The 25,134-nt window shown below is 27.2% G+C and overlaps 1 protein-coding gene across 1 annotated transcript in view; it reads left to right on the top strand.

Moving 5' to 3' along the window:
• The window catches only part of LOC129957163 (uncharacterized), a 56,516-nt gene that overhangs the window by 14,119 nt on the left and 17,263 nt on the right, over positions 1–25,134 (top strand). The window contains exons 8-18 of the mRNA XM_056069340.1: positions 6,980–10,918; positions 12,317–12,414; positions 14,336–14,431; positions 16,378–16,487; positions 17,089–17,266; positions 19,664–19,774; positions 20,361–20,441; positions 21,240–21,389; positions 21,497–21,598; positions 23,214–23,394; positions 24,131–24,199. Of these exons, the coding sequence (XP_055925315.1) occupies positions 6,980–10,918; positions 12,317–12,414; positions 14,336–14,431; positions 16,378–16,487; positions 17,089–17,266; positions 19,664–19,774; positions 20,361–20,441; positions 21,240–21,389; positions 21,497–21,598; positions 23,214–23,394; positions 24,131–24,199 (5,115 nt within the window). The remainder of the gene's footprint in view (positions 1–6,979; positions 10,919–12,316; positions 12,415–14,335; positions 14,432–16,377; positions 16,488–17,088; positions 17,267–19,663; positions 19,775–20,360; positions 20,442–21,239; positions 21,390–21,496; positions 21,599–23,213; positions 23,395–24,130; positions 24,200–25,134) is intronic.

Below are 25,134 nucleotides of genomic sequence, written 5' to 3'. Positions count from 1 at the left end.
ATAATTTTTTACCATAGATTATATTTTTACACTGAAATTCAAATTGTTTTCATTATTTCATCAAATATTTTTTTCCCAATATTAAAAGCTATGGGAGAAAGATTTTGTTTATTGTCTGTATGATTTACAAAAGGAACAGAGAATGAATTATAAAAGCAGACAATGTGCAAGTTAAAGTAAATTGCACAGATGCGTACATTTTTAATGGTTTTATGAAGTCATGAAATTTGTTTCCATAAGGGGCGTTTGTGTGCTCTATTAATAAAACAGTTGTAAGATAATTAAATTAGCATATCTATAATATTGTTTCATAATTTGATGCTTAAAAATACATGTTGAAAGAATCATAAAAATTAAAATATACCTATGAAATTTAATTGAAATTAAACACAACCAGTATGCCTGGTGTGTTTGCCAGTGATATAATAAGTCTGTATATATAGATTAAAAAATTTATATTCTAAAAGAATGTTACATGAAATTTGCATCAAATGTTGAATATGATTTTTGGAACATATTTTTAAAATGATTTGTAACTTTCTTAATCTTTTTAAATTTCTATGCATATATATATATATATATATATATATATATATATATATATTATTGTCATAAATATGTTGCATGAATAATTATATAAATTTTAAATGACAAAAAAAAATTAAATTTTGAATGCACATTAAAACATTTAGAAACAAATTGTCATTCAAAAGTGCAGATGAACAAATCTTGATAGCTACTTTCTTATAGAAATTTATAAATGAGCTATTGGATGAGCGAACAAAAACATCTCTTTTATTTGAAATTTGCTATATTTTATTTAATTAACTTAAAAATTATGGATCCTTTAATGTAATGCAAAAGAGGGTTCCTAAACACATTAAAAAAGCCCTAAATATCAAAATCCTCTTAGGGACTACTACAAAGATCATAATTTTTGTTTCAAGGCCCTAAAAAAAGCCATTTTCTATTGTAAGGCTTTAATTTTCACCTGAGGCTCCCTGCATGAAAATTTATAAAAGTGCAAATTGTTTTATATATAGTGTGAAATCAAAAATTCTGAGATGAATTGTAACCTTTATAAAATTTGCAGCGATTGCCAAGTAAATAGAAAATAATTCATTGTAGATAAGGTTTTAAAATCCACACTATTTTGGAAAGAGACATTTTTAATTAAAAATTGTGGCAGACATTTATTTTGAAGATGCTAAAGTATGTTTGTATTTATTTAAGAAAATTGGCTTCAAACAGTTATGATTGTTATAAGAAGTTTTAAAAAATGTATTGCCTCTGTTAGTGAAAATAGAATATTTATTTGATTATATATTAATTGAGTGTAATTCTTTTCTAAGTAAAGTAGTAATCCAAATTCTTCAAGATTTCTGAGATGCAATTAATCAGAAATTGCTAATAACTTACAGATTTTGTATGAGTATTTAGGAAAAGATAAAAACTTTAGCAAATTGTGGAAAATAATAAAAACACTTTTAATACTTTTCCATGGGCAAACCAATATAGATATGGATTTTCTTGTAATAAAAGAATCGAGATATAAAACTTGAAAGAACAATCTTTCATAGGCCAATAAAATTTAATTGATTATTAGAAATATTTTGAAAATACAAATTGCCTTGAAATCAAGAAGGGATTGAAATTGAATGTAGCATCACAAAAGCAAATTCATCATTAAAAAAAATGCCTTTTTTTATGAACTAAAAAAAATTAGAAAAGTTACTTAAAAAATGCTTGAAGAATTGAAAAGAAGCTCTAAAATGTAGCTGAGTTGACAAATGATCTCAGTCTGATCTTAAACAGTTTTCACGCGAAAGCAAAAGAAGTAAAATCAAAATTAAAAAGTATTGAGGAAAAATTAAATATAACACTTAAAGAATCAAAAGAACATTCATTTTCATCCTTTTGTAATGTAGTTTTCTGTATTAACTGCAGTTCTTTATATTCAGATGTGGAAAATATTCTACTGCTAAAAAAAAAAGTTGTAATTTTTCTGCTTTTCATGTTGTCATAAAGTGCACAAAATTTATTTGTGCATTTTTTTATAATTTAAATTTTTTAATTATTTATAAAGGCAAACTCAAAATATTTTTGTTTAGATGAGAACTTGGTGATGAACTGTTTTTGCAACAAAGTTGTTAAATTAATTGTTAATAGTACTTTAAATCATTGTTCCAAATTATCTTTAAAATATTGAGAGCAACCGTTAAAAAAAAAAAAAAAAAAAAAAAAAAAAAACATTAAAGGACTTCAAATTTTTATTCCAAAAAAGTGTTGGAACCCCATGTAAAAAGGGGTGCTTTACTTTCCCCTTTTTCTCTCCTCCTCCATTGTTTTTAAAATTACTAAAAAGCATGCATTATCTGAGTAATATTTATCTTTCTTTAATTTTGTCTTTGAAGTTTATGTGACAGGCAGATATCAATACAGGAATGAAATTAAAAAAAATATGTCTTTAAAATAATAATCTTTTATTTAAATCAGTGGACTTTATCTCCCCAAAACTTTCTTGTATACTCTTTAATGGAGGTATTATTCCCACTCCACCCCTGCATAAAACTGTGGACTTGGGTAAGGCATAGAAAGCCTTGTATGACATCAGCATACAATAATTATGAGATATTAACCTTTGGCTTTTATTGAAGCTGTTGTAATGAGTTTCTGCCAAGTTTTTAGGTGAGGAATCCCTGGCATACTGTTAATAGTATCCAAAAATCGAATATATGCTTTTGATGTGCTTTTTCCAACCAACTGAAAAAAAAATGACACTGACCTTCAATTATATTAAAAAAATTGCTTATTAAATTTGATTTATTCAAATCATTGCATTTTTCAGTTATTGCATTTACATACTTGTGTAAGCATAGACCAACTTAAAGTCGATACCTTTGCAAATTTTGTTTAAAATTTGATAAGAATCTACATTTTAGAATACAAAATCTGTGAGCCAAATTTTATGTATCTAGCTCATTAAGTTTTGCAGCAGTTATATTCAGTTCTACTCAAACAGCCAGTCTAACTTTGAATTGATTTTTCTTCAGAATATGACAGAAATTTGCAGATGTAATGTGAAGTTTATATTCCATTCATTCATCTATCTCAAAGCTAAATGCCAAAAATGTGTTTTTTGAACTCGGGAAAATTTTGTTAAAGATTAAATTTGGAGATTCATCAAACACTTGCTCACATTTTTTTCACGATTACAGTACTTTTTTTTATACTTCATATATAAGAATTTTCTCTGTACTTAGTAACGAGAAAGTAAAAATAGTCACCATTGGCAACCAATTGTTTCATCATAAAAAATTTCAAATTAATTGCAAAAAATTAGAAATAAATCTTTTATATGTAATTTAGTCTTAATGGCTTCCTCACTAAAGTATTTTTTAAACTTCTGTTTTTATACATATGTACCAGAAAATATTTTTGAACCCTCATGCATTTATGTTCATTATATTATGTGTTCATCTTTTCTTTTTTTTTTTTTTTTCACCTTTTCACATAAAATTTAAACTAATATTCCAGTAACTAAACAGTCAGTCCAATAGTATGTTTGCTGAATTAAAGCATATTTATAAAGCATGTAAGGATAAAAAGTAGAATTATTAATTATTAAAGCTTTGTGTACTGCAAAACATTTTACATGATTTATGTAATATTTCAGAGATTAATCATTGACGATATGTCTGGTTCATAAAAAAAATTCAGTGAGCAAAAATAAAAAAAAGTAAAATAGTAAAAAAAAGTAAAGATATATGTTTTTATATTTCCAGGTATACTACAGGAGAAACCAACGTATTTAGAAATAGAACAAATTGTAAAACACTATTTATCACTTCTTGAACTTAAACCTTAAATGTAATTGTTTCAGAATTTAATAATAGAAAATAATTTCAAAATGCCATTAAAGCCATGCTTAGACAGAAATATAGAAAAAAAAATCTTCATATCTTGATAAGCAAACAATTGAAGAAAAGATTAGGATAAAGCTTTTGTACTAATGAATACAATGTGGTGACTAACAATAAAAATATTGTTGTAAAATATACTTAAAAAACATATTTAAAAATAAAAAAAATAAATTTTAATTAAAAGATTTATGGCAATTAAATTAGTTTCATTGAATTTTTTTTTTTTTTTTTTTTTTTTTTAAATTCTAAGATGGTCTAAAAAATATTTTTATGCTATTATATTTTTGTAAGTTATAGAAATTGTTATTTAAAATTCAAATCATTAATTTTTTATCTGGAAAATTTCCATATTCCTCCTTTTATAACTATATTACTCCTTTGATTAAAAAAAAGGGGGGGGGGGGGTCTGTATTGACCTGATGGGAAATCTCAACTTTGGAGAGTTCCGAGTTTGAAACCCGATTCTTCCAAAGAACCATCTTGTTAATGACCTTTGTGCTGGCGTAATCGGTTAGGGTCAAATAATTTCTCCTTGGTGTGGTGCCAAATTTTGAAGAGGAAGTGTTGACACAGATGCCATCTTTATTATCTAATCGCAGTTTGAAATTGGGAAAAAAACAGCTCTAGCCATCCTAAAAAGCTCTAATCGTGTTTCAAAACAAGGCAAATCGTGTTCAAAACAAGGCAAAAAAAATTCTAAGATGGTCTAAAAAATATTTTTATGCTATTATATTTTTGTAAGTTATAGAAATTGTTCATATTTCGCTTAATTTTTAAAAATTATTATAATTGTAATTTGAAAAAAAGATTGCTCTGAGGTGCTTCGTCTCATTGGAAAATGAGATGCTGCACCATATGTATAAATGCCAAATTTAGTAGGTATAACTTAGATGGTCCGGGCTGTAGAGTCGGACAGAGTGGGGGAATTCTGTGAGAAATGATTTTTCAGTAATTAATTTTCCATATTCATTAGCTGTGAATTAAGAACAATTCTTTTTTGTCCAACTGGTTTACTTTTTTACAGTCAATTTTCTAAAACGGATATTTGCATAGTACTTCCCTCTGATTCTGCACATGTGTTTTTGAGTTGTAATTTTGTGAGTTAGAAGTAAAAGGACTATATTTTATTAACTCTGTAACCTTAAATGCAAATAATAATTCAATTGAATCTCAAATTTGCATATTGTACTAGAATAAAGAACAAATTTTTAAAATAATGAACATTGTTAAATGAATTTAAGATAACCAAAAATTCACATAATTTTCTCACTCACAGCAATCTTTATGAGTTTCATTGGAATAAATAGAGTAATTAAACACATTACCAATTTTCAAGTCTTAGATTCTGACAAAATTGAAAGCATAAAACTTCTGTGACATTATTTACAGGTTCCCAGAATTTTAAGGCATGGAACTATTTTATTTGCCCCAACACTTTCAGGTTTTTGCATCATTGTTAAAGGTTTCTTTTAAACTATAGATTCATTTTTCAATTAATTTGTACTCCTCAAAGATTGCTTGTAGACATTGAAGTGTACATTTGCCTCCTTCTTTAAGTTAGTGACATGATTTATGATTGCCAGGTTGGGTTTTTGTAAATATAGGATCCTCTATAGAAAATATTTTTTAAATTTATCCCATATGATTTCAAGGCAGCTATAAAATTTACAAAATATCCATTAAGCAAAGTATTTTTCCATGCTGCATAGAATTACCCTGCTCGGAATTTATTCATTTAACAAGTTTCATTTTGACTAAAAATGAATAAATTGACTCAAAAATGGTCTGTTCTAATGGAAAAATACCAGATCTGTCAATATTTGTAAATTCTAATTGTTTTTATTATTTTGAAAAAGAGTTTTGCCTTAAAAGCTAGAGGCCCAAAATTATAAGGAAACTTTAATTCTTTCAATATCTGATAATGTTCTTATAAAGACAAGTGATTATAAAGCCAAGTGGATTCTTATCCTTTATATAATTTTCATTATGTAGGGACCTACATAATGAAAACTACTCAGAACTTATTCATTTAATGGGTTTCATTTTGACTAAAAATGAATAAATTGACTCAAAAATGGTATGTTATAATGGAAAATACCAGCTCTGTCAATATTTGTAAATTCTAATTGTTTTTGAAAAAGAGTTTTACCTTAAAAGCTCCAAAATTATAAGGAAAACTTTAATTCTTTCAATATTTGATAATGTTCTTATAAAGATGAGAAATTATAAAGCCAAGTGGCTTCTTATCCCTTATATAATTTTTATTATATAGAGACCTAGTTTAAGATCATTTCCCAATTTTTTTTGTTCAAAAAATGGCTGTGCACGCAGAATTACTCAACTCTCTTCTATCTACACACACAGATACACATTCTTCTTTATTATTAGTTGAGATGAAATTGAAATTAAAATTATAATCCTTTAAAAAAATATCTTCCATTTAAATAAACCGTTTTATCTTTTATTTCATAATAAAAGTTAAAATTATAAATATATTTTTGTTTATAATTTTAACTTTTTTATAACTGTCTATTATACCTATTTGATATTTACAATTATTTTGATTTATTATTATCTTTCTTGTTTTACTTGTATTTGTGTTTGAACTTTCATTCATTCAACTTTGGTGATCTTTACCTGGTGAATGGGATATTTAATATTTTAACAAATAATTGTTTGCATATATAACATGCCCTTCGATAATTAATGATTTTCTAACATTCCAAAACATTTTCATTTCTCATTATTCCTATGCATGTAAAATTCAGTTCCCGATCCTACCATCCATATTAAAAGTTTGTTATAAGACTGATCAATGCCCACTAACAAATGCTGGCACATGTTCTAAAATACTGCGCCAGAGAGTGTTACAAGCGGCAGAAATTGGAAATATCTTACAGCTGACTAACAGTGTTAACTAACTAACCATATGCTTCATTAATTCAAGTGCTTTGGTATTCTAAAGGCATGTAATCTACATCTGGTGTAGGAGAAATTAACATTATCATCAGAAATTCTTTACTGGATTTTTAAACCATTTTTCATTCTGTTCCAAGATATTTTGAAGGAGTCTGAAATGAAAGCCAGTTCTGAAGTAGCAGAGGAAAAGAACCCTGATGTAGACTATTCTCATGAAGAAGAAAAGCAGCAACTTGATAGATATCATTCATCTTCTCCAGATTATGTTAATATTGGTGCCATTTGTAATGAACCTGTGGATAATTATGCACAAGAAATCGAACCTCCTCCAAAAATCATCACTAGTGACTATCATAAGATAAATCATGCTGTTTTAAAGCCTTTAGAACAAGCATCAAAACAAATTAAAATATTACATGATAGCAACAATATGGAACATGAGTTGACCGATGAAAGAAACTCGTCTCTTGAGTATCGTAGAAAAACGGAACAAGAAAATTTTTTACATGGTACCACTGATGTGAGGGATAGTATCCAAAATCAAAGTTTTACTAGTTATAGCAGCAGGGATGGCTATGAAAGCGAGTCAGAATTTGATATAAAGCGTGAAGATTATTATCGAGCTTCGCAGATATTTTATGCATCAACTAGAGTAAAAAACAAAAATCATTCGTCTAAAAAGCACAAAATTGCAAAGATAACTTCCAATATGGGTCCAGAAAGTTCAACAATGTTTCAAAACAATTATGCAAATGTTTCCATTTCTAGCAGTATATCAAGTCTTGATCGAGATGTTGGTATACCTTTGCAAGTATCTCCTCATAAAATGTCAATTTCAAAGAAGTTTATAGATGAAGTCGAAAACAATATACCTTTACAAGAAACAATTGTATTTTCTGAATCTAAAGATTATGATAAAGGACCAGAAATTCCTTTGAAAGAAGAAGAAAATTTTGTTCCACTAGACCCTTCATATGAACATACTTCAGATCACAAAGTAAATCATAAGGATTCATCAAATAATAACTGTGCAGAAAAAGCAATTGAATATAAAGAAATTGTGACTACAAAGCAAGAAATTGGGAAAAAATTAAGCTATGAAGAAATGAGAGGGCAACTTTTACGTAAAAGAGAAGCCCCTCCTCCAAATATTGTTCAGGACAGAATAAAGAAGTTTGAAACTGTTGAAACTGAACCTAAAAGTAACAAAAAGAATAAAACTGGTGACTCTTCAAAATCTGATAAAATTTCCACAAAAGATAAGATGTCTGTATGTAATAGAGTTGGAAAAAGAAACAGACACAAAATTAGTCGTTCTAAAATTAATCGAAGAGCTCTTCACAGCGATTCAGAAGCTGTTGCTTTCCAGGATTCTGATGAAAGCTCAGATGACTTGACTATGAAATCAGCTCCCATTCTCTTATCACCACTATCATGTGTGCTTGCTGATTTAAGAAAAACTGCTGAATCAGGAAAAGAAAAATTGTCAGTCAAAGATGTGCCATCAAACAAAACTGCCATGAAAGAATATTTATCTAACTTGAACAAGGACAGTTCAAATGGGAATCAACTTGAAAGTCAACCCATCTATACAAAGAAATATTCTAAAGAATCTGCACAAACATCTCAATTTGGGGATTTTTTTGGTGAAACTGTTGAAAATGTTGATGAAGCAGAATATTTGCCTATGTTTGGGTTGAAGTTTTCTGAAGAAAAGGAGCCAGAATATGTGATGATGGGAGGTGGAAAATTATCGCCTGGTTCACATCTTTCAAAGAATAAAACTTTTGTCCAAGAAGAGGAGCATGTTTATAATGAACCTTTTTCTCCACCACCTAGCTTTTTACATGATGTCTATGAAAAGCAAAAGACAAAGTTGCAATATCAGATGAAATCTAGTAGTTCTGAAGATTCATTGACAGAAAATATTTATGAGAAACCAATGCATAGATTTGTATCAAGTTCAGCCAGAAATATGAGGCTTGAATACATGCACAAGTCTGTTCAGGAAACAAACAACGTTCTGATGAGCAGTTTATCATGTTCAAATGTAACTTCTGTTGGCCAGTCTCGTGAATTAAATGAGAGGAATAGTTATCACAAATCTGATAGACATATTTCTTCTAGAAACAATATGCATCATTATGAGCAGGCTAATCTGAGTGTTTCAGTGCCTGATTTGTTGAAATTGAAGGAAATGAAGGATAGTGATGCTTCAGATGCTGATGATGAAGCAAGCAGAGATTTTGATACTGTTGGTAATTTGCGTTTACCCTCCTATCAGTCACCAATTTTGAGCCAGTTTTGTAACAGTAATGATAATGTTATACCTGGAAGAAATACACATTCCTCTTTAGAATCTGAAGTTTTGCCTTATAATAGCATTGATAATGAAAATAATACTAATAAATCTCATTATTCATTTCCCTTTAATTCTTCTGTGGATGACAACTCTTGCGCAAAATCCTTAAAGAGTGAAGTAAAACCCTTACCATCTTATGAACCTCTTTATGATACATCCACTTTTTCTAATATGGAAGCCAGTGCTCAAAATTCTTTGAAAGAAGATTCAGCTGAAAAATTTCGCGTACAAAAACTGAGAATATATACTAAGGGAAAGAAGCCTGAGGCTCCTAAAATATTTCCTGTGCCATTTAGCTTAGAGGAGTCGGAAATCTGCAAAATTTTAGAAAGGAAAGATTCCGCTAAATCTCTGAAAGCTGAAGATTCAGTTCCGGTAGCAATGCATAATTTAGATTCATCTATCACTATTGACAGTGATTCACTTTCAGAAAATGTGGCTTATGCTTCAAGAGATGAGTTGATACCAAAACCTAGTGCATCAAATTTTTCTATTAATGTGATGCCTCATTCATACAGGCCTGATGTAGTTCCTTCAGTTCAAGTTGATGAAAGAGTGCCAAATGAAAAATATTCTCCATCAAAATCGCCAAATTCAGCTCCATATTACTATTCTGATTTGTATTCAGGCCAGGGAGTAAATTTTGCTGACCATGTGCCGTTATTTAAAAGAAGTGATGTGCCATATTTGGACAAAACTAGTCCACATAAAAGTAGTCCTGCATTGTTAAATAATGTCAAATCTATGAGTCCTTCATATTCTTCTAAAGGAGATGTTGGAAGGAAAGTTAATAAGATAAACTCCAAAACCTCTGCTTCTGCGGAGGAGAAAGATGCTATCAATGAAAAGTACTGGGAGACGGGAGGTGCGAAGAATAATTTGAAATGTTCAATTGAAATTTTGGAAAGTTCTAAATCAAAATACTTAGATGCCGAAAAGAACAAATATGAAGCTGGCCATACTTTAGAAAAAACTCGATCAAATAGCACTATGTCTTATTTCAAACATAGGTCTTCTACACCAGAATTAAATACATGTCAGTATCAATCTGATGAGCCAGTGTATGAAAATATTGTGTTTCAACCAAAATCAAAACTCCAAAAAAGACTTTCTCAGTCACTTGAAGGACTTCCCAAAGCTCCAGAATTGGTTGATACCATGCTTGATGATAAACATGATGTCCCTGGTAATCCTGTATATGAAAACATAGATTTTTATAATATTGATAGGCGTAGGTTAGGAGAAACTTCTCAATATAGTCAGAAAAGTGAACATTTACCATTAAACCCTGAAACATCAAAACAAAGTAGAAAAATGATGACTTCTCATTATACATCTGCTATTGCTGAAAGGCAGTTTTGCACTGCTGTGTCTAGTACAAATGAAATAGAAAATTGTGCAAGTTTAACAAATGCTGTTGATAATGAAGCTGACTTTTTAGATCAAAATGTGTTGAGGCGTGTAAGTGAACAGCATTTTTTTGGAAAAAATTTTAAACCTCCATATCAGAACTCTACACTTGAAAGCAAAAATAGCATGCCAAATTTTTCTACACCACAGAAGTTTTTCATAAGTAATATTTCAGATAATAATGAAAATAAAGATAATCAGAATGAAGTGTCTGAACCTTTAACTTCCAAACAATGCGAAGAGCACAAAAATGGAATTTATGATTCTGACTCTACATCAGGAGCAACTTCTTCATGTGATGAAGGTAATTAAAATAAAACTATGGCCAAAGAATTTCTCTTTAGTACATAATGTATTTGTATATGTATGTGTATCATTTCTCAGTATATTTTAATTTGATCAGAAATATATTTTTCTTTCAAATTTTGACATTTATGTATGGAAATTTTTTGACAAATGACTTATGTAATTATATTAAATAAATTTTTAAGAATTGAAACCCGCCATCATCTTTAAACATCCATAAACATTTATTTTTTGGAAACCATTCCCTGATAAGAGACCAAATATTTGGCAAACACAAATGTTTGTACATTCCATTTGTATCAACATTCATCTTTAAGAAGATTATTATAATTATCACTAAGATTTGACATATTTTTGTTAGTGCCACCCCTACCAAATTGTACCCTTTTTTTATAAATATATTTTGTTTTTTAAAATTTGAAAATTTGTTAAAATATTATATATTCCAATTTCCACTTCCTTTCAGTTTATTGAATGGAACCATTTGTATCCACAAATTTGTTATGTGTAATGAATTGGATTTTGTATTAAAGATTTGAATTTATTTTGGTACTTTTAAAGTATTTAGTGTTATTTCTAATTTGATAGTATATCAAGTAATTTTCAATATCTTCTAAATCAGGATTTCTTAGAATATGAATTTTAATTTTAAATGAGAGTTTGAGTCAAAAATTGGGTTTGAGAATGCTTAAGAAATATATACTTTTACATTAATTTTTTCCCAATATCCATATATCTCAATGTTTGTAAACAAAAAAATTTATAAAAATCTGTATTAATAAATTTTTTTCTAATTTCTCATTTGGAAATGTTTGCTGCTGAATGAGATTTTTGCTTGTATCTTATTTTTCTTTGTGTGTGTGTATATATATATATATATATATATATATAATATATATTCCCAAAAGAAAATTTGAACCAAAGAAATCACAAATAGAAATATGGGAAACCTTATTCTATTCTGCTTGAGACAAATATGTGTTTCTATAAATTGGCTTAGTTATGAAGTCTTTTATTAGAAGTTAGCATCTTCTTTTTACTTCCTACTGTTTTGTTAGCAAAAATAAGTTCTTATTTAAAATTAAAAAAAAAAAAAATCCTTAACAAATATTTTTCTGCATTGATGAACTGATCTATGAGTTTGCATTGCTATTATACAGAGTTCTTCTGTTATATCCATTTTATAGAATATTATTGATGGAGTTCTCATATTTATATTCTGTTTTTTAAAGGTTAGAAAGAACATTAATTTTTCTTTACTCCTATCATGAAATTTTTTATATTTGTTACTTTCATATTATCATTTTTGTAGCAAATTATATTTTCTGGAAATTTTCCAATTAGAAAGCTTTAATCTAATGTTAAAATGCCTTTCTTTCCTTTTGTTCCTTTTTAGCATCTTTGGATTCTGATAATAAACATCAGATTAAAATTGCTAAAGTTCGATCCACTGAAATACCAAGAAGTTCTTCTGCTGAAATACATGTTAAAGAGGTAAAAAAAGCTTTTTAAATTTTCTGTTTAGAGATTCTATTTACCAATTGTAAAATTTTTTTTGAAGTGAAACTTTGCAAGTCATTATTTTAAATTTGGTGTTTACTAATTTTTTTTAAAATTAGTAAACAGAATTTTACAAATTTTTAAAAATGAGAATAGTATTAAAACTTTGAATTTCGAATTTATTGTTCAGTTTCCATTAGTGTTTTGAACAGATGATATTTTTCTATCGGCAGATGATTAGCAAAAGCAAATATGTATGCATAGAGACTAAGGAATGTCTTTTCATTCATGAGTTTAAAAGATGCTGCCTTAATTTTTTCCATCCAAAATTAATTAGGTTCAATCATGAGTTTAAATACAAAAAACTTAATAGATAATACAAAATTCGGACAATTTTGCCTTCTTGAATGCTTGCATGATACCTCAAACAGCTAATTATTTGATCAAATAATTTTAAGCTCTAAGAAATGAAATTTTGAAAATTGAAAACTTTAATTTTTGGAATCCAGAAGGTAATTAAGTTATAGAATTTCAAGAAACCCTTCCTGTAAAATTTAAACTACCTCTTTGAGAGCTAAAAAATGGAAAGGAAAATGGAAGAAGTAAGTTATTCTTATGATTAGATAGTTAACACACACACACACACACATATATATATATATATAATAAGGGTTCAACAACTAATTTCTACACCATTTGAGTTAAATAGGCAATTCCATTTAAAAAAAATACTCTAAATAACAAAAAAAAAAAAAAAAAAATTATGTTGCTTGAATCAATAAATGAACTAACAAAATTATGCCTAAATTTTTTAGCACTAATTTTTTAAATAAAATATTTCTTCACTTCTCGGATTATAACTAATTAAATTGTGAAGTTTAGCATTCACTAATTTGGATGATTTTTAGACTAAGTCAATGACCTTTTTGATGGACAATAATGATTATTTAAAATTCTAAAATATAAAGTTTCATAACTCCATGAATTTTTACTAGGAGAGGGGGCCCATGGTTTATATTGTGTACCATATATTTGCGTACTTTTTGTTATTTTATTGTTCATTATTATAATTTTTCATTTTATTATTCATCACTGAGTTATTGTTTTATGATGATGACTGGTATAAAGGAATTTGGATTATCTGTATAGATGCTTTGGATCAACTACATTTATATTTTAAAGTGTAATTTTAAGGAAAAAAATTAACTATGATTACTTTTAACTTTTTAGTATGCCAATATCTTATCATTTTTTTTACCTATTTGATATTATTTATTTTTTATTTGCTGTGTGTGTGTGTGTGCGTGCGTGCGTGCGTGTGTGGTTTTGATTTGATTTGAGTATTTTATAGATTAGAGAGATGATACCATGAAGATAATTCATTACATGTTTTAGTAACATTAGTATTGATTGCATGTTTAAACTGTTTGTTTTGGTAAACAGTTAATGAATATTTTCAATCTGTAATTTTTTTTTCAAAAGCAAATTATATGTTTAGTTCCAAAAATTGATTAAATGATAATAAAACTTAAATAGTTTATTCATATTTCATTTATTTTTATGATCCAGAAATTTGTAGTCTGTATTTCTGTCCGAAAATTCTGAGATTTAAACTAAATAATAATAGTAAAAAGAAAACATGGGATAAAAGCAAAATGATGGTTTGGATTAGATTAGTTATGAATGATTGACTTTTTTAATAGTTATGATTAATCTTTGATTTCTAAATGAAAATATTCTTCTTTTTTTTCTTTTCTTTTTTTCACATATTCTGTTTGAATATGAAATGTCTCAAGAATCCTCACTCTGTGAGGATTCTTGAGACATTTCATATTTTCTGTAAAGAATATTTTTTGTTAAGAAGGTTGTTAGTTAATTGTAAATTTTGCTAACCCTGAAAATGTTTAAATTTCAGCCTAATCACTTAAGAAAGTTAGTTCAGCAATCTGAGGGCTTGATGTGCAAAGGAAAGAGGTTGAGTGTATCTGCTGGAGATCTGCTAGGAAAAACGGTATAGTTATTAAAAAAGTCAAATCTTTTGAAATTTATTCTAAATTTAATAAAAATTCTTATTGTGTTATTAAATTGTTTAATTTTTTTTATTTATTTTATATTTTTTATCAATTTATTTAACTAAATGTAATACTTTTTCTCCTATAAAAAATTTTTTTCTTACTTTTTTTGTATATGAAACATAGAAAATTTCAAAGTCGAGATTTTGATGAATCTCCATATTTTAGACTGCCCTGATTTGGAGACAAAAATGCTTTGAGCTAGACTGGTGAAATTTAATGTATTGTCTTTAGACCAAATTTGTAGGTTTCTATCAAATTTTGAACAAAATCCATTTAGTGGAAATCTGTCTGTCCGGATTTCTGAATATAATTTAACCCGATAACGACAAAACAAGGAGGATAAAATTTGGTACACAAATTTTCATCTAAAGTATAGATCCTAATCAAATTTGAATCTTATCCATATAGGGGTTAACTTTCTCTAGGCAAAATTTTCATAAGCATATAAATGCAAAGATTTAAATATATCAAATTTGAAATGTGAGTTTATGGCTGCAGTTGTAGTTAATTACAGTCAGTTGGGAAAAACACATATAAAAAATTTCAATTTTTGGATATTATTAACCAAATGCCAGAGATTAATGGTCAAAACACTGATGAGGATCACACGATAGATTCAGTAAAAATGCTAAAAATATATGCCAATGGTTAATATTTTGTAATTATTGTACACCAATGCCAGGCAAGGCATTCTTTGTCTCAACCAAGGTCACAATTTTTTGTGAAAGGTGGGAGATAACACCATTACTAGAAGGTATACAATACATTTTTAGAGAGACCACTCCAGCTGATTTATTATTGCAAAGTTATGTTTCTGCATATTGTATAGGGTATAAATTGTTTGTCCCTGGCAATCTCTCTTAGATGAAATTGGTAATCCAGAGGATGAGGACTCTAAATGAATGCTGAAAATTTCTTATGTTTTCATGAATTCAGTTATTGCAACTTCATAATGTCTTTATTGTCCCTCATCCTCTTCAACAAAACATACTGTTTAGCTCAAAAATGTTCCAGAAAAAAAAAGATATTACATTTTGAAAGATATACAATTTTGTTAAGCATGCTATTTTTAGAATGTAAATTTTTCCCAATTCTAAATTTATTGATTTTTTTAAATAGGTTTTTAATATAAAACTTCCATATGTACTTAATATTTTAATAGACTTTCATTTGAATAAACTATATATCTAAATAGATGAGTATTGATATGTTGAAAACTTTCTAATAATGTATTATTTTGAATATTTTAAGTATACAATTGAGAAATTTTTTTTACCAAGAAATAGTATTGATTCTAAATTTCACATTAGAAAATGCTTTCATTTGTAAGTAAATTCTAGTTTATTATTTAAAATTCAAATCATTAATTTTTTATCTGGAAAATTTCCATATTCCTCCTTTTATAACTATATTACTCCTTTGATTAAAAAAAGGGGGGGGGGTCTGTATTGACCTGATGGGAAATCTCAACTTTGGAGAGTTCCGAGTTTGAAACCCGATTCTTCCAAAGAACCATCTTGTTAATGACCTTTGTGCTGGCGTAATCGGTTAGGGTCAAATAATTTCTCCTTGGTGTGGTGCCAAATTTTGAAGAGGAAGTGTTGACACAGATGCCATCTTTATTATCTAATCGCAGTTTGAAATTGGGAAAAAAACAGCTCTAGCCATCCTAAAAAGCTCTAATCGTGTTTCAAAACAAGGCAGAAATATAATTACAACAAATCAATCCCTTTATAAATTTGTTATCTTTTTAAATGCGTGACTTTTTGTATCATTTTAAATTAAGTATTTTTGCAAAAATGATCGAAGCTTCAAGCATACTTTTTAAATAGTTGATATTTTTCTTATTTTATTTTTGATGTTTTCTTTTTATTTTCCAAAGCATGAAGAATTAGTTTTATTGCTGATTCAACTACGAAGAAATCAAACAAAAATTCTAAGAGCCAAAGAGAAATTGGAGAAGCAAATAGAAAGCCTTCAAGAATTTCCTCAGTAAATTGCTTTGATTTTTATTCTTAATGCAATTATCAATGTTAGAACAATTACATTTTCATTTTTATTATTATAAATTAATCTTTGTTCAGATTTGTAAAATTTTGTGTTATATTTCTATTATTAATTTTTGAATGTATGTCTCTGTTCATTGTGTTTTACCATATTTGTATGTTTCACATTCTGTATATACAATAATGGTCAATTAAAAGCCTGCCACTTATATATTTTTTGTGAAGATCTTGTTACAAATTTAAAATGATCTAATAGTATTTTTGAAAAAGAAAGTAATTTTGAATAGTTTGCAATAACATTTTTATTATTTCAACATCTAAATGACTATACTCTTGAATGTAAAATATGAGGTAGTGTATTTTCATTAGCCATTACTGTTATGTAAAATGCTATGGACATGTTTTAGAAGATTCTTAATCTTTCTTTTAAAAAAAATATATTACAGTTTAATTTTGTTAGTAATAAAATGTTCATTGTTTCATGTTCATGTTTATATACTAATTCAATAAGTTAAACAAAAATTTTAAAAGTAACGTTAAAATATTTGAGACATTTTTTATGATTTTTTCCCCCTCTGTTTATGCAGATCTAACAATGGAAGGCAACCTGCATATCAGAATAAGAAAGAGCTTCAGAAGCAAATTCTTCTCCTACAGAAACAGTATGAAGATACTCAACCTCTAGTAACATTAGTCGATAATATGGTTAAACTTGGAAGTCTGTATGGCAGCAGTAATCGCAGAAGTTTCTCATTGCCATTATTAGTAAGTGAAAAAAAAAATGATTTTTTACAATGTTATTTGATAATAAAAGTTGAGGATCCAAAACTGTAATCGTCATAATTTTTCTTAAAATTGCTCTCAGAAAATTAAAAATGGAAGATAAAATTTTGTATCATAGTACAGAACACAATGTTTACTGATTGAAAAAAATAGAAATTATGAACGTTAGAAAAAAATTCGATTAGTTTTTACTGTTCTTAATGCTTTTACCGACAAATTAATGATGAATACAACATATCTTCTGATCCTTTTTCAAATTTTTCTTTTCTTATGTTCTTAAAATCTTTTAAAATATAGACTAAATATAATAGTAGAAAATAAACTTCTAAAGAATTATAGAACTAAAAAGCTTGATACAATTTTTTTATAATTTTGAGAATTATTTAATTGCAGGTTAAATTCTTACTAACATGATAGTAATTTTTTCTTACAAAATCAGTTTTCACATCTTTATCTGTTATCATGTGGAGTAAACATTATTATTAATTTAAAAATTTTCAAATTTTAAAGAAGTTGTGTGAAACAAAAGACTACTTTCCTTTCTTTTTTTCATCTTCATATTATTTTGTCAAATACTAAGAGAAAATATTGTGATAATCAAAATATGTAGCTTTGTGATTTAGGTGAATTTTTGAATTTAAACCTTTCATCTAATGAAATTTGACTTGTGATCTATAGGTCTATATCAGGGATGGCGGACATGGCACTCAACACAATATTTTGGGAACGCCGCCAATCAAAACGATTTGCATTTTAGTTCAAAATAACAAAGTTCGCTATGAAGTACTACGAACAAATGCTAGTGATCAGTCGCGGTGTGCATATTCCCATTCCCTAACATTCTGTGCTAAGAATGGCTTAACATCTCTTGATAATGTAATGGTGTTAGGCAGAAAAATAGTCATCCTCATATTGTTGCAGGTTTTAAATAAGTGAAGGTTGATGCTTTGTGAATGAAATCAACTCGGTGTGTAATGGCTTAGTAATGCATAATAATGCTCACTGGTTGAAACATCAAACATTTGTTGATTACTTAGAAGAAATCAGACTGTTTCAGCAAAATGATGGGCAAATACCCACAGTTGTTGGATGTTATATGACTTTCAAAATTGATGTTTCTTACAGACATGTGCCAACATTTCAATGAATTAAACATAAAACTTAAAGGCACATATAAAACAATTGTTGTCATGATGGATCTCATTCGTGCTTTTGAGACTAAACTGCATGTTTTCAGAAATGATATTATTACAAGAAACTACAAATACTTCCCGAACTTGAACGAAAAATTATCAAAGATTTAGAAATAAATGAGAAACCAGACAAAGAAAAAGCTTTTGAAGAATTTATTTCCGTAATTGATTTTTCAATCAAGGAATTTTTAGTGAGATTTTCTCAGTTAAAGGAATTATTGGAAATGCTCAAGTTTATTACGTACTCTGATGTGACTTCATTTGATAAACTGAACTTATTCCGAATTGATTTGAAATTGAAGATTTTGAAATGTAACTGATTGATTTCCAGTTTAGTTCAAAATGGATTAAAAAATTTATTGAAACAAGAAAAAAAGTTTAAACAAAAAGATTAATAAAGAATATAAGTAAAAATGCCAGTAACAAAATTTTGGAAACATGGAATTTTTCATCTATCTCTACCTGCAAGTCATTATTTTCAGAGATGAATAACATTAAAGACTCGCTTAGAAACCGTTTCGCATGATTCTAATCATGCATTCTCTTAAAAGTAACATCTTACAATCCTAAAAACATCTTACAATAAGCTATTTGTCTTATATCTGCAACAACAGAAGTGACATTAATATTACTTTAATTTGAATTATACGTATAACTAAAAACATTACTACTATACAGTACAAAATACATCTTTTTGTAGTAAATAAAGTTTTGAGTTGTTAGTATTTAGTTTTATTATTTTCTTGATAATCACAACTAAAAATTATTCAACGGCACATATATACCTCGTTAAACATTTCTTTAGAAAAAAATGGCACGTTGATCCATAAAGGTTCGCCACCCGTATTCTATATCAAAAGGTGGACGAATTTTATCTTATTAGAAGAGTTTCTTCTTTAAAATGAATTTTCAATTCTTTTCTATTGATGACGAATAAAAGAAAGAAAAATAAAATTTCCAAATTTAAGAAGTATATGAGAAAACCAAGGAGAAAACACTCCTGCTTGTTTCTTCGGCTTTTTTTTCTTCTTCGATATATTTTTGAGCAAAAAAAAAAAATTAACATAATATTCTGCATTTGCTTCAAAATATTATTAATATTCTCTTATTATTGTTTTAAATTTTGCTACAGTTGATTATTTCTGTTTAATTGTGTAGTATCTCAAGTTTTATTTATTTATTTAAGGATACCTCACAAGAAGACGTCTCATCTCCTGTCAGTGGTCCACAAAGCCCTGATTATGCTGGGGAATCAAATATTCTGTCTAAATTATTAGCAGAGGAAAGCAATTTTCAGGTATGTAAAGCATAGTAGTATATATGTATTTGAAAAAAAATCAACTAGTACTAAATACAAAAGCACAATTGTAAGTACATTATATGTACAAAATAGTTACATATGGTATGTGTATGTAGCTTTTTACTGCTGATATTAAAATTTTCAGATTTGTGAAGAAAGCAACAAAAATATTATTACTCTATAAATGAATGAGTTAAAATGCATGAAATACATTATTTAAGGATATTTTTAAAATGATGCTTAAAATTCATACTTTCATTTTACATCATATGTAATAACTTCAGATATGTGTTATTGCTTAAGGTTTTTTTTTTTTTTTATATTGAATTTTTTTTAATGCTTGATGGATTTGAGTTCGTAAGTCTGCACGAATTTAATCATAAAAGTTTACTATTCATCACAAAGTTGATAAATAGAAAAATATGCATTATTATAATATTTTGGAACTTTTTAAATAATTTTGTTTCATTATTAACTTCAAATATTAATGGATTTTAATATTTACAATGCAAGTTTTTCAAATGTTTCTACTTCTTTTTTCAATAAAAGATTTACATTACTTATAATTAATTATACATTTCAGAAACGCATTAGTGAGATTTATAGTCTGGATAAAGGCTTGAGAAATGAAACTAATAGTATTTCATCTTTGCATCAAGATAAGGTATGATATATTTATTTTATGTATTTGCTTATTTATTTCCTGTTATTTATGATATGTATTAGATAATTTATATTATTTTTCCAAAATGTAAATGAGATAATGTAAGAGAGTTTTAGGTGTTAAACATTGACATTTTATTTAAAATATTATTCATGTTTAATTCTTTAGTATAAGTAAATAAAAAATAGTTAAGGAGGCATTATAATTAAAAGTACTTTGCTAAAATGAACTAATGAATGCAATGCCAAATTTGTCTTAATTTATACATAGCTAATACTTTATAAACATATTTTATTTTCCTATATATAAATGCTCTTAGAATTGCCAAATTTATCAAGTTTGTGATTTAAAATAGCTTTATTAAAATATATTTTGTTTTGGATATTTTTTAAAATTATTATTTTGTGTTTATTTTTGTTAATAATACAAATGCTAAATATTTACAATCTGTTATTCATGCATTATATTATTTATTTAAAAAAAATTAGATTAAAATTTTTTTTATTTGTTTTTATGCATGACATGGTATTTTTCTGAATATAAGTAAAGTGCCACAAATTTAATTATTTTATTAACCATTCATATTTTGAATTCATTTACTCCTGTGGGAACTAAACTCTTTATATATCTTTGCTGCCAGGAAAAGAAGCTGTAATGCAAAGATTTGCACATTTGATTAAAGTACTTTCAAATACAGGCTTTAAAAAGTTAATCTGTTTTGCATAAATAGCAGTTGATAAAATATCATGAAATCTAATGCTTTTAGTATTATTTAGAAACAATTCTGTTTCATTTCAGGAAATGTTAGAATATACATTAAGTGGAATGCGTAATAAAATCTTAGATCACCAAGATAGGCCGAGTGAACTTCAGAAGTTGAAAAAGCAGCAGAAAATGATTGAAAAGGAATTAGTTCGTGTAAAACGTTTGTTGAGCACAAGTGCTAAAGTAAGATACATGACATTATAAATAATTCTATAGTGTATTTTAACATTATATTTTACAATCAATTTTATATAATGTATTTTTTTTTTCTAAATTTCTTGAAATTTTAGAAAATTGAAGATGCTGCATCAAAAAATGACCAGATGGAGAAGGATATATTACATCTGAGGCAGATATTAAAAGAAGCACTGAAAACGGGATCATCTGAAGCTGTAAGAAATTTTAAAATAATTTTCATTCAGAAATTTGTTTCTCCAAACTTAGAATATATTCCTACTTAATAATAATTATTGAAACTAAATTGATATTTAATTAGCTGCTACTGAAACCTCATTAATTGCAAATTAGTGATATTATTTTGTGGTTGCATCCTAATTAGGATAAATTTTTTGTGTTTCTTACTGTTAATATTGTTTACATTACCATGTAAGCTGTTTGAAATATTAATCTCATTTTTAGATTAAGTCACAGATAATAATTAATTATTATTTGGTATTTAAGTATTTCTTTTCAAAGCATGTTGAAATAAACATATGGGCCATGAGAATATCCAATCTCTATAGTATGTGCATCAAAATATGAAGAATAAAACTATGCTGGTGAATTTCAGAATGATAAATTGTACTGATAAATTTCAGTCATACTTTAATTTTATTATATCTTTTTAAAGTATATGTTAATTGTTTGTGCTGCATGTTTCTGTTTTCTTAAATATATATGATAAACAAAATAATTATTTGTAGAAAAATAATATATATATTAATAAAACTAAAATTCAATTTAGCTTTGCTTTAAACAGCGAAATTAGCAAATTAAACAGGATTGCCATGCCATCGGGAGAAACTGGGAAAACACAGAGAATTTAAAAATCGGCTAAAAAAAAAAAAAAAACTGGAAAAATGCAGGGACATTTGAAAATTCTTATAAAAAGCGGGAAAATACAGGGAATTTTAAGTTTCTTAGTTAATTTTTTCTCATTTAAAAAATGCTGATCTCTGAAGATTGCAAGAATAAAAGATTGCAGTCATCGCTTCCAAAAACAAAATACCATTCGCGATTGTGTAATTGGAAACTCGCACTATTTCTACTCTCTCCCTCTGAAGAATCCCTCTGCCGAAATTGATGCCCAAATACATGAATTGGTAAAAATGAATAAATAAAAAAAGGTAATTTTGCTTTGTAATGGTTTGTTGTTGTTGTTGTTAAGAAATCATGAAATGATTTGTATCATAATATCAAAAATGTTTGTATTCTATTTCACTTAAGTCCTTAATTTTGTGTGACTTACAATTAAATAGCATGAAAGGCAATATATCCTCCTCCTCCCTTAATATATAAATTTTGTCCTGCCAAACTCTAGATAATAAATAAAGAGAAATTGGGTTTTTTAGTTTATAAATATCAAAATTCATTTAAATTGTTGTTTCCTTTCCTTAAAAAACATATTGTATTATAACTAGCACATTTTTTCATATCTTAAATATATGTACAAGAGAAACACATGAAATTTTTTTTCCAGATTTGAGTGTCAACTCTGGTTAAAATAATGAAGATAACTCTTAGAAAAGTCATAAGAAAATATGCAATGAGATATTGTATCTGTAATCTTTCTCATCTTGTTTCTTAAGTAGGGTATCTATTTGGATGTTTCTATTTTGAACATTTTTTATACTCTTAACTTCTGTGATTTACAAGAAATTTTTCACCACTTATATTTCAGAAGGAATGTTATTTTGTAAGTTAATTTGAAAATAGGGTGTTAACAAATGTTTGCCCACCCACTTTTATATCACAGTTTTTTTTGTTTTTTTTTCTTCCCCATTTCAGAAGGATTTTCAACACAATCGAGCAGACATTGAAGCAGAATTGTCACGTGTTCAAAATGTTCTAGATGAGCTAGCTAATCACAGGCATGAAATTAATAACACCGTGATGAAGTTAAAGGGGGAAGCTCCTACATCTTCTTCTGCGGGATCTGAATATAAAGCTAGTCCATCGGGAACTGCAGGCAAGTAAAAGTATTATTTCCTTAAAATTTTGACACTTAAGTTTTAATTAAGTGTTTGCTCATTTAACAATTATAAATGGTTGATTTGCTATGTATTTCATTTCTGAGACATGAAAGATATCCTATTTTCAGTTCACTCAGCATTAAATTATAGTTTAGTTTTCTAATTATAAAACATTTTGCGGCCATGAAACCTAGCAACCATTTTGGACAGTTATTCTGTTTACTTACTATCCATTGATAACTGAACATTAACATTTGCTGGGCTATTTTGATTTGGGGCATTAAGATATTGATCCATGCTTATGTTGAAATTGCTTTTACGAAATTTTCCCTTATCTACAGCATAAATTTAGGTTAAATGCTTTTGAAAATATCTCCAAAAGAATGTCCCTCTTGTACATTTACAGAAATAATGGATCTCACTCTTTATCTTTATATATATATAATATAGTCATTTTGATTTAACCTGAATTTTTATCCATTTGTTGCCCTTGGGCCATCACCATTTTTCTTTATTCTAATTTTATATTGAGCATGGGCATATCACACTGCAAGCATCTATGCTTATTTTATTCAATGGAAAGGAAGGAAAAAAAATGAGAAAATAATCTTTTGTAATTTATTTAGCAGTTTCTTTATTCTTTTAGGATTTTTTAGAAGAGATTTAAAATTATATTGATGTTTGTAGATTCACTGTTTTTTACTTTTATTAAATCTCTTTTCTAATAAACAGGAAAAGAAACACATTTGCTGAAAATCAGAAGAGAGCCTGAATCAAGTACTAGTCCTGTCACTGTTACAGGTAATCATTACAAAATTTGGAATGGGAGAATGAGTATATGTTGAAATTAGGAATTTGGTGCAAATATATATTTCAGAGCAATTTTTTTCTGAAATTTTAATTAAGCAAGGTTTGGGAATTTTTTTTTTTAAATAATAACTTCCAAAAATAATTACAGCATAAAATTGATTTTTGTCATTTTAAGATTTTAAAAGAAGTGTATTTTTAATCATGCTAATTTACCTATTGCTGCTTTTAAAAATACTTGTGTGCATAAGTTTTGGCAATGTATTGCTGCAATGAAATTTTTAACTATTATCGGTGTTTCATCAAATATTTTAATCATTTTCAAAAGCTAATAGAAAAAGATTCTGCTTATTTTCCATACAATGTATATGAGAAATAAAGCAAAATTATAACATCATGAAAGAAAATGCGCATTTAGATACAAAAAAAAAAAAAAAAAAAAAAAAAGGAAAAAAACTTTTCTAAATATTTGCAAATGAACATAACCTTCCAAACCACTGAACTAGCTCTTTTAATTATTTCTCTTCAGCATAAAAGTAGACAATTCATATTTATTTGCATTCCAGAAAATTACTTGGGTAAAATAATTAAAAATTCCAAAATTGGAATTTAGGCCCAAAAATATGAATTGTCCATTTTAAATTTATCTTAATGTTCTTTAATTGAAATAATCAACCACTTCAAGAGTTTAACTACTTGTTTTACAAAAATGTAATTTTTATTTTCTTCACATTAGCAATAAACAATTATTTAATAAAATTATCTAGGAAGAATCAATTTGGTAACATTAATCAAGCAATTCAATTTTTGTAAACTGCCATTACTATAATACATTTTCTTTTATTCCATTTTTAAAAAGCATTGACTTAAAAAAGTTATTCTAATTTCTTATTAGTTTTTATTTTTCTTCTTTACTATTTTGTTTGTGT

The sequence above is a fragment of the Argiope bruennichi genome, chromosome 11 (genome assembly GCF_947563725.1).
Source record: "Argiope bruennichi chromosome 11, qqArgBrue1.1, whole genome shotgun sequence".
NCBI classification, from domain to species: domain Eukaryota; kingdom Metazoa; phylum Arthropoda; class Arachnida; order Araneae; family Araneidae; genus Argiope; species Argiope bruennichi.
This window is presented reverse-complemented; position numbering and strand designations above follow the sequence as displayed.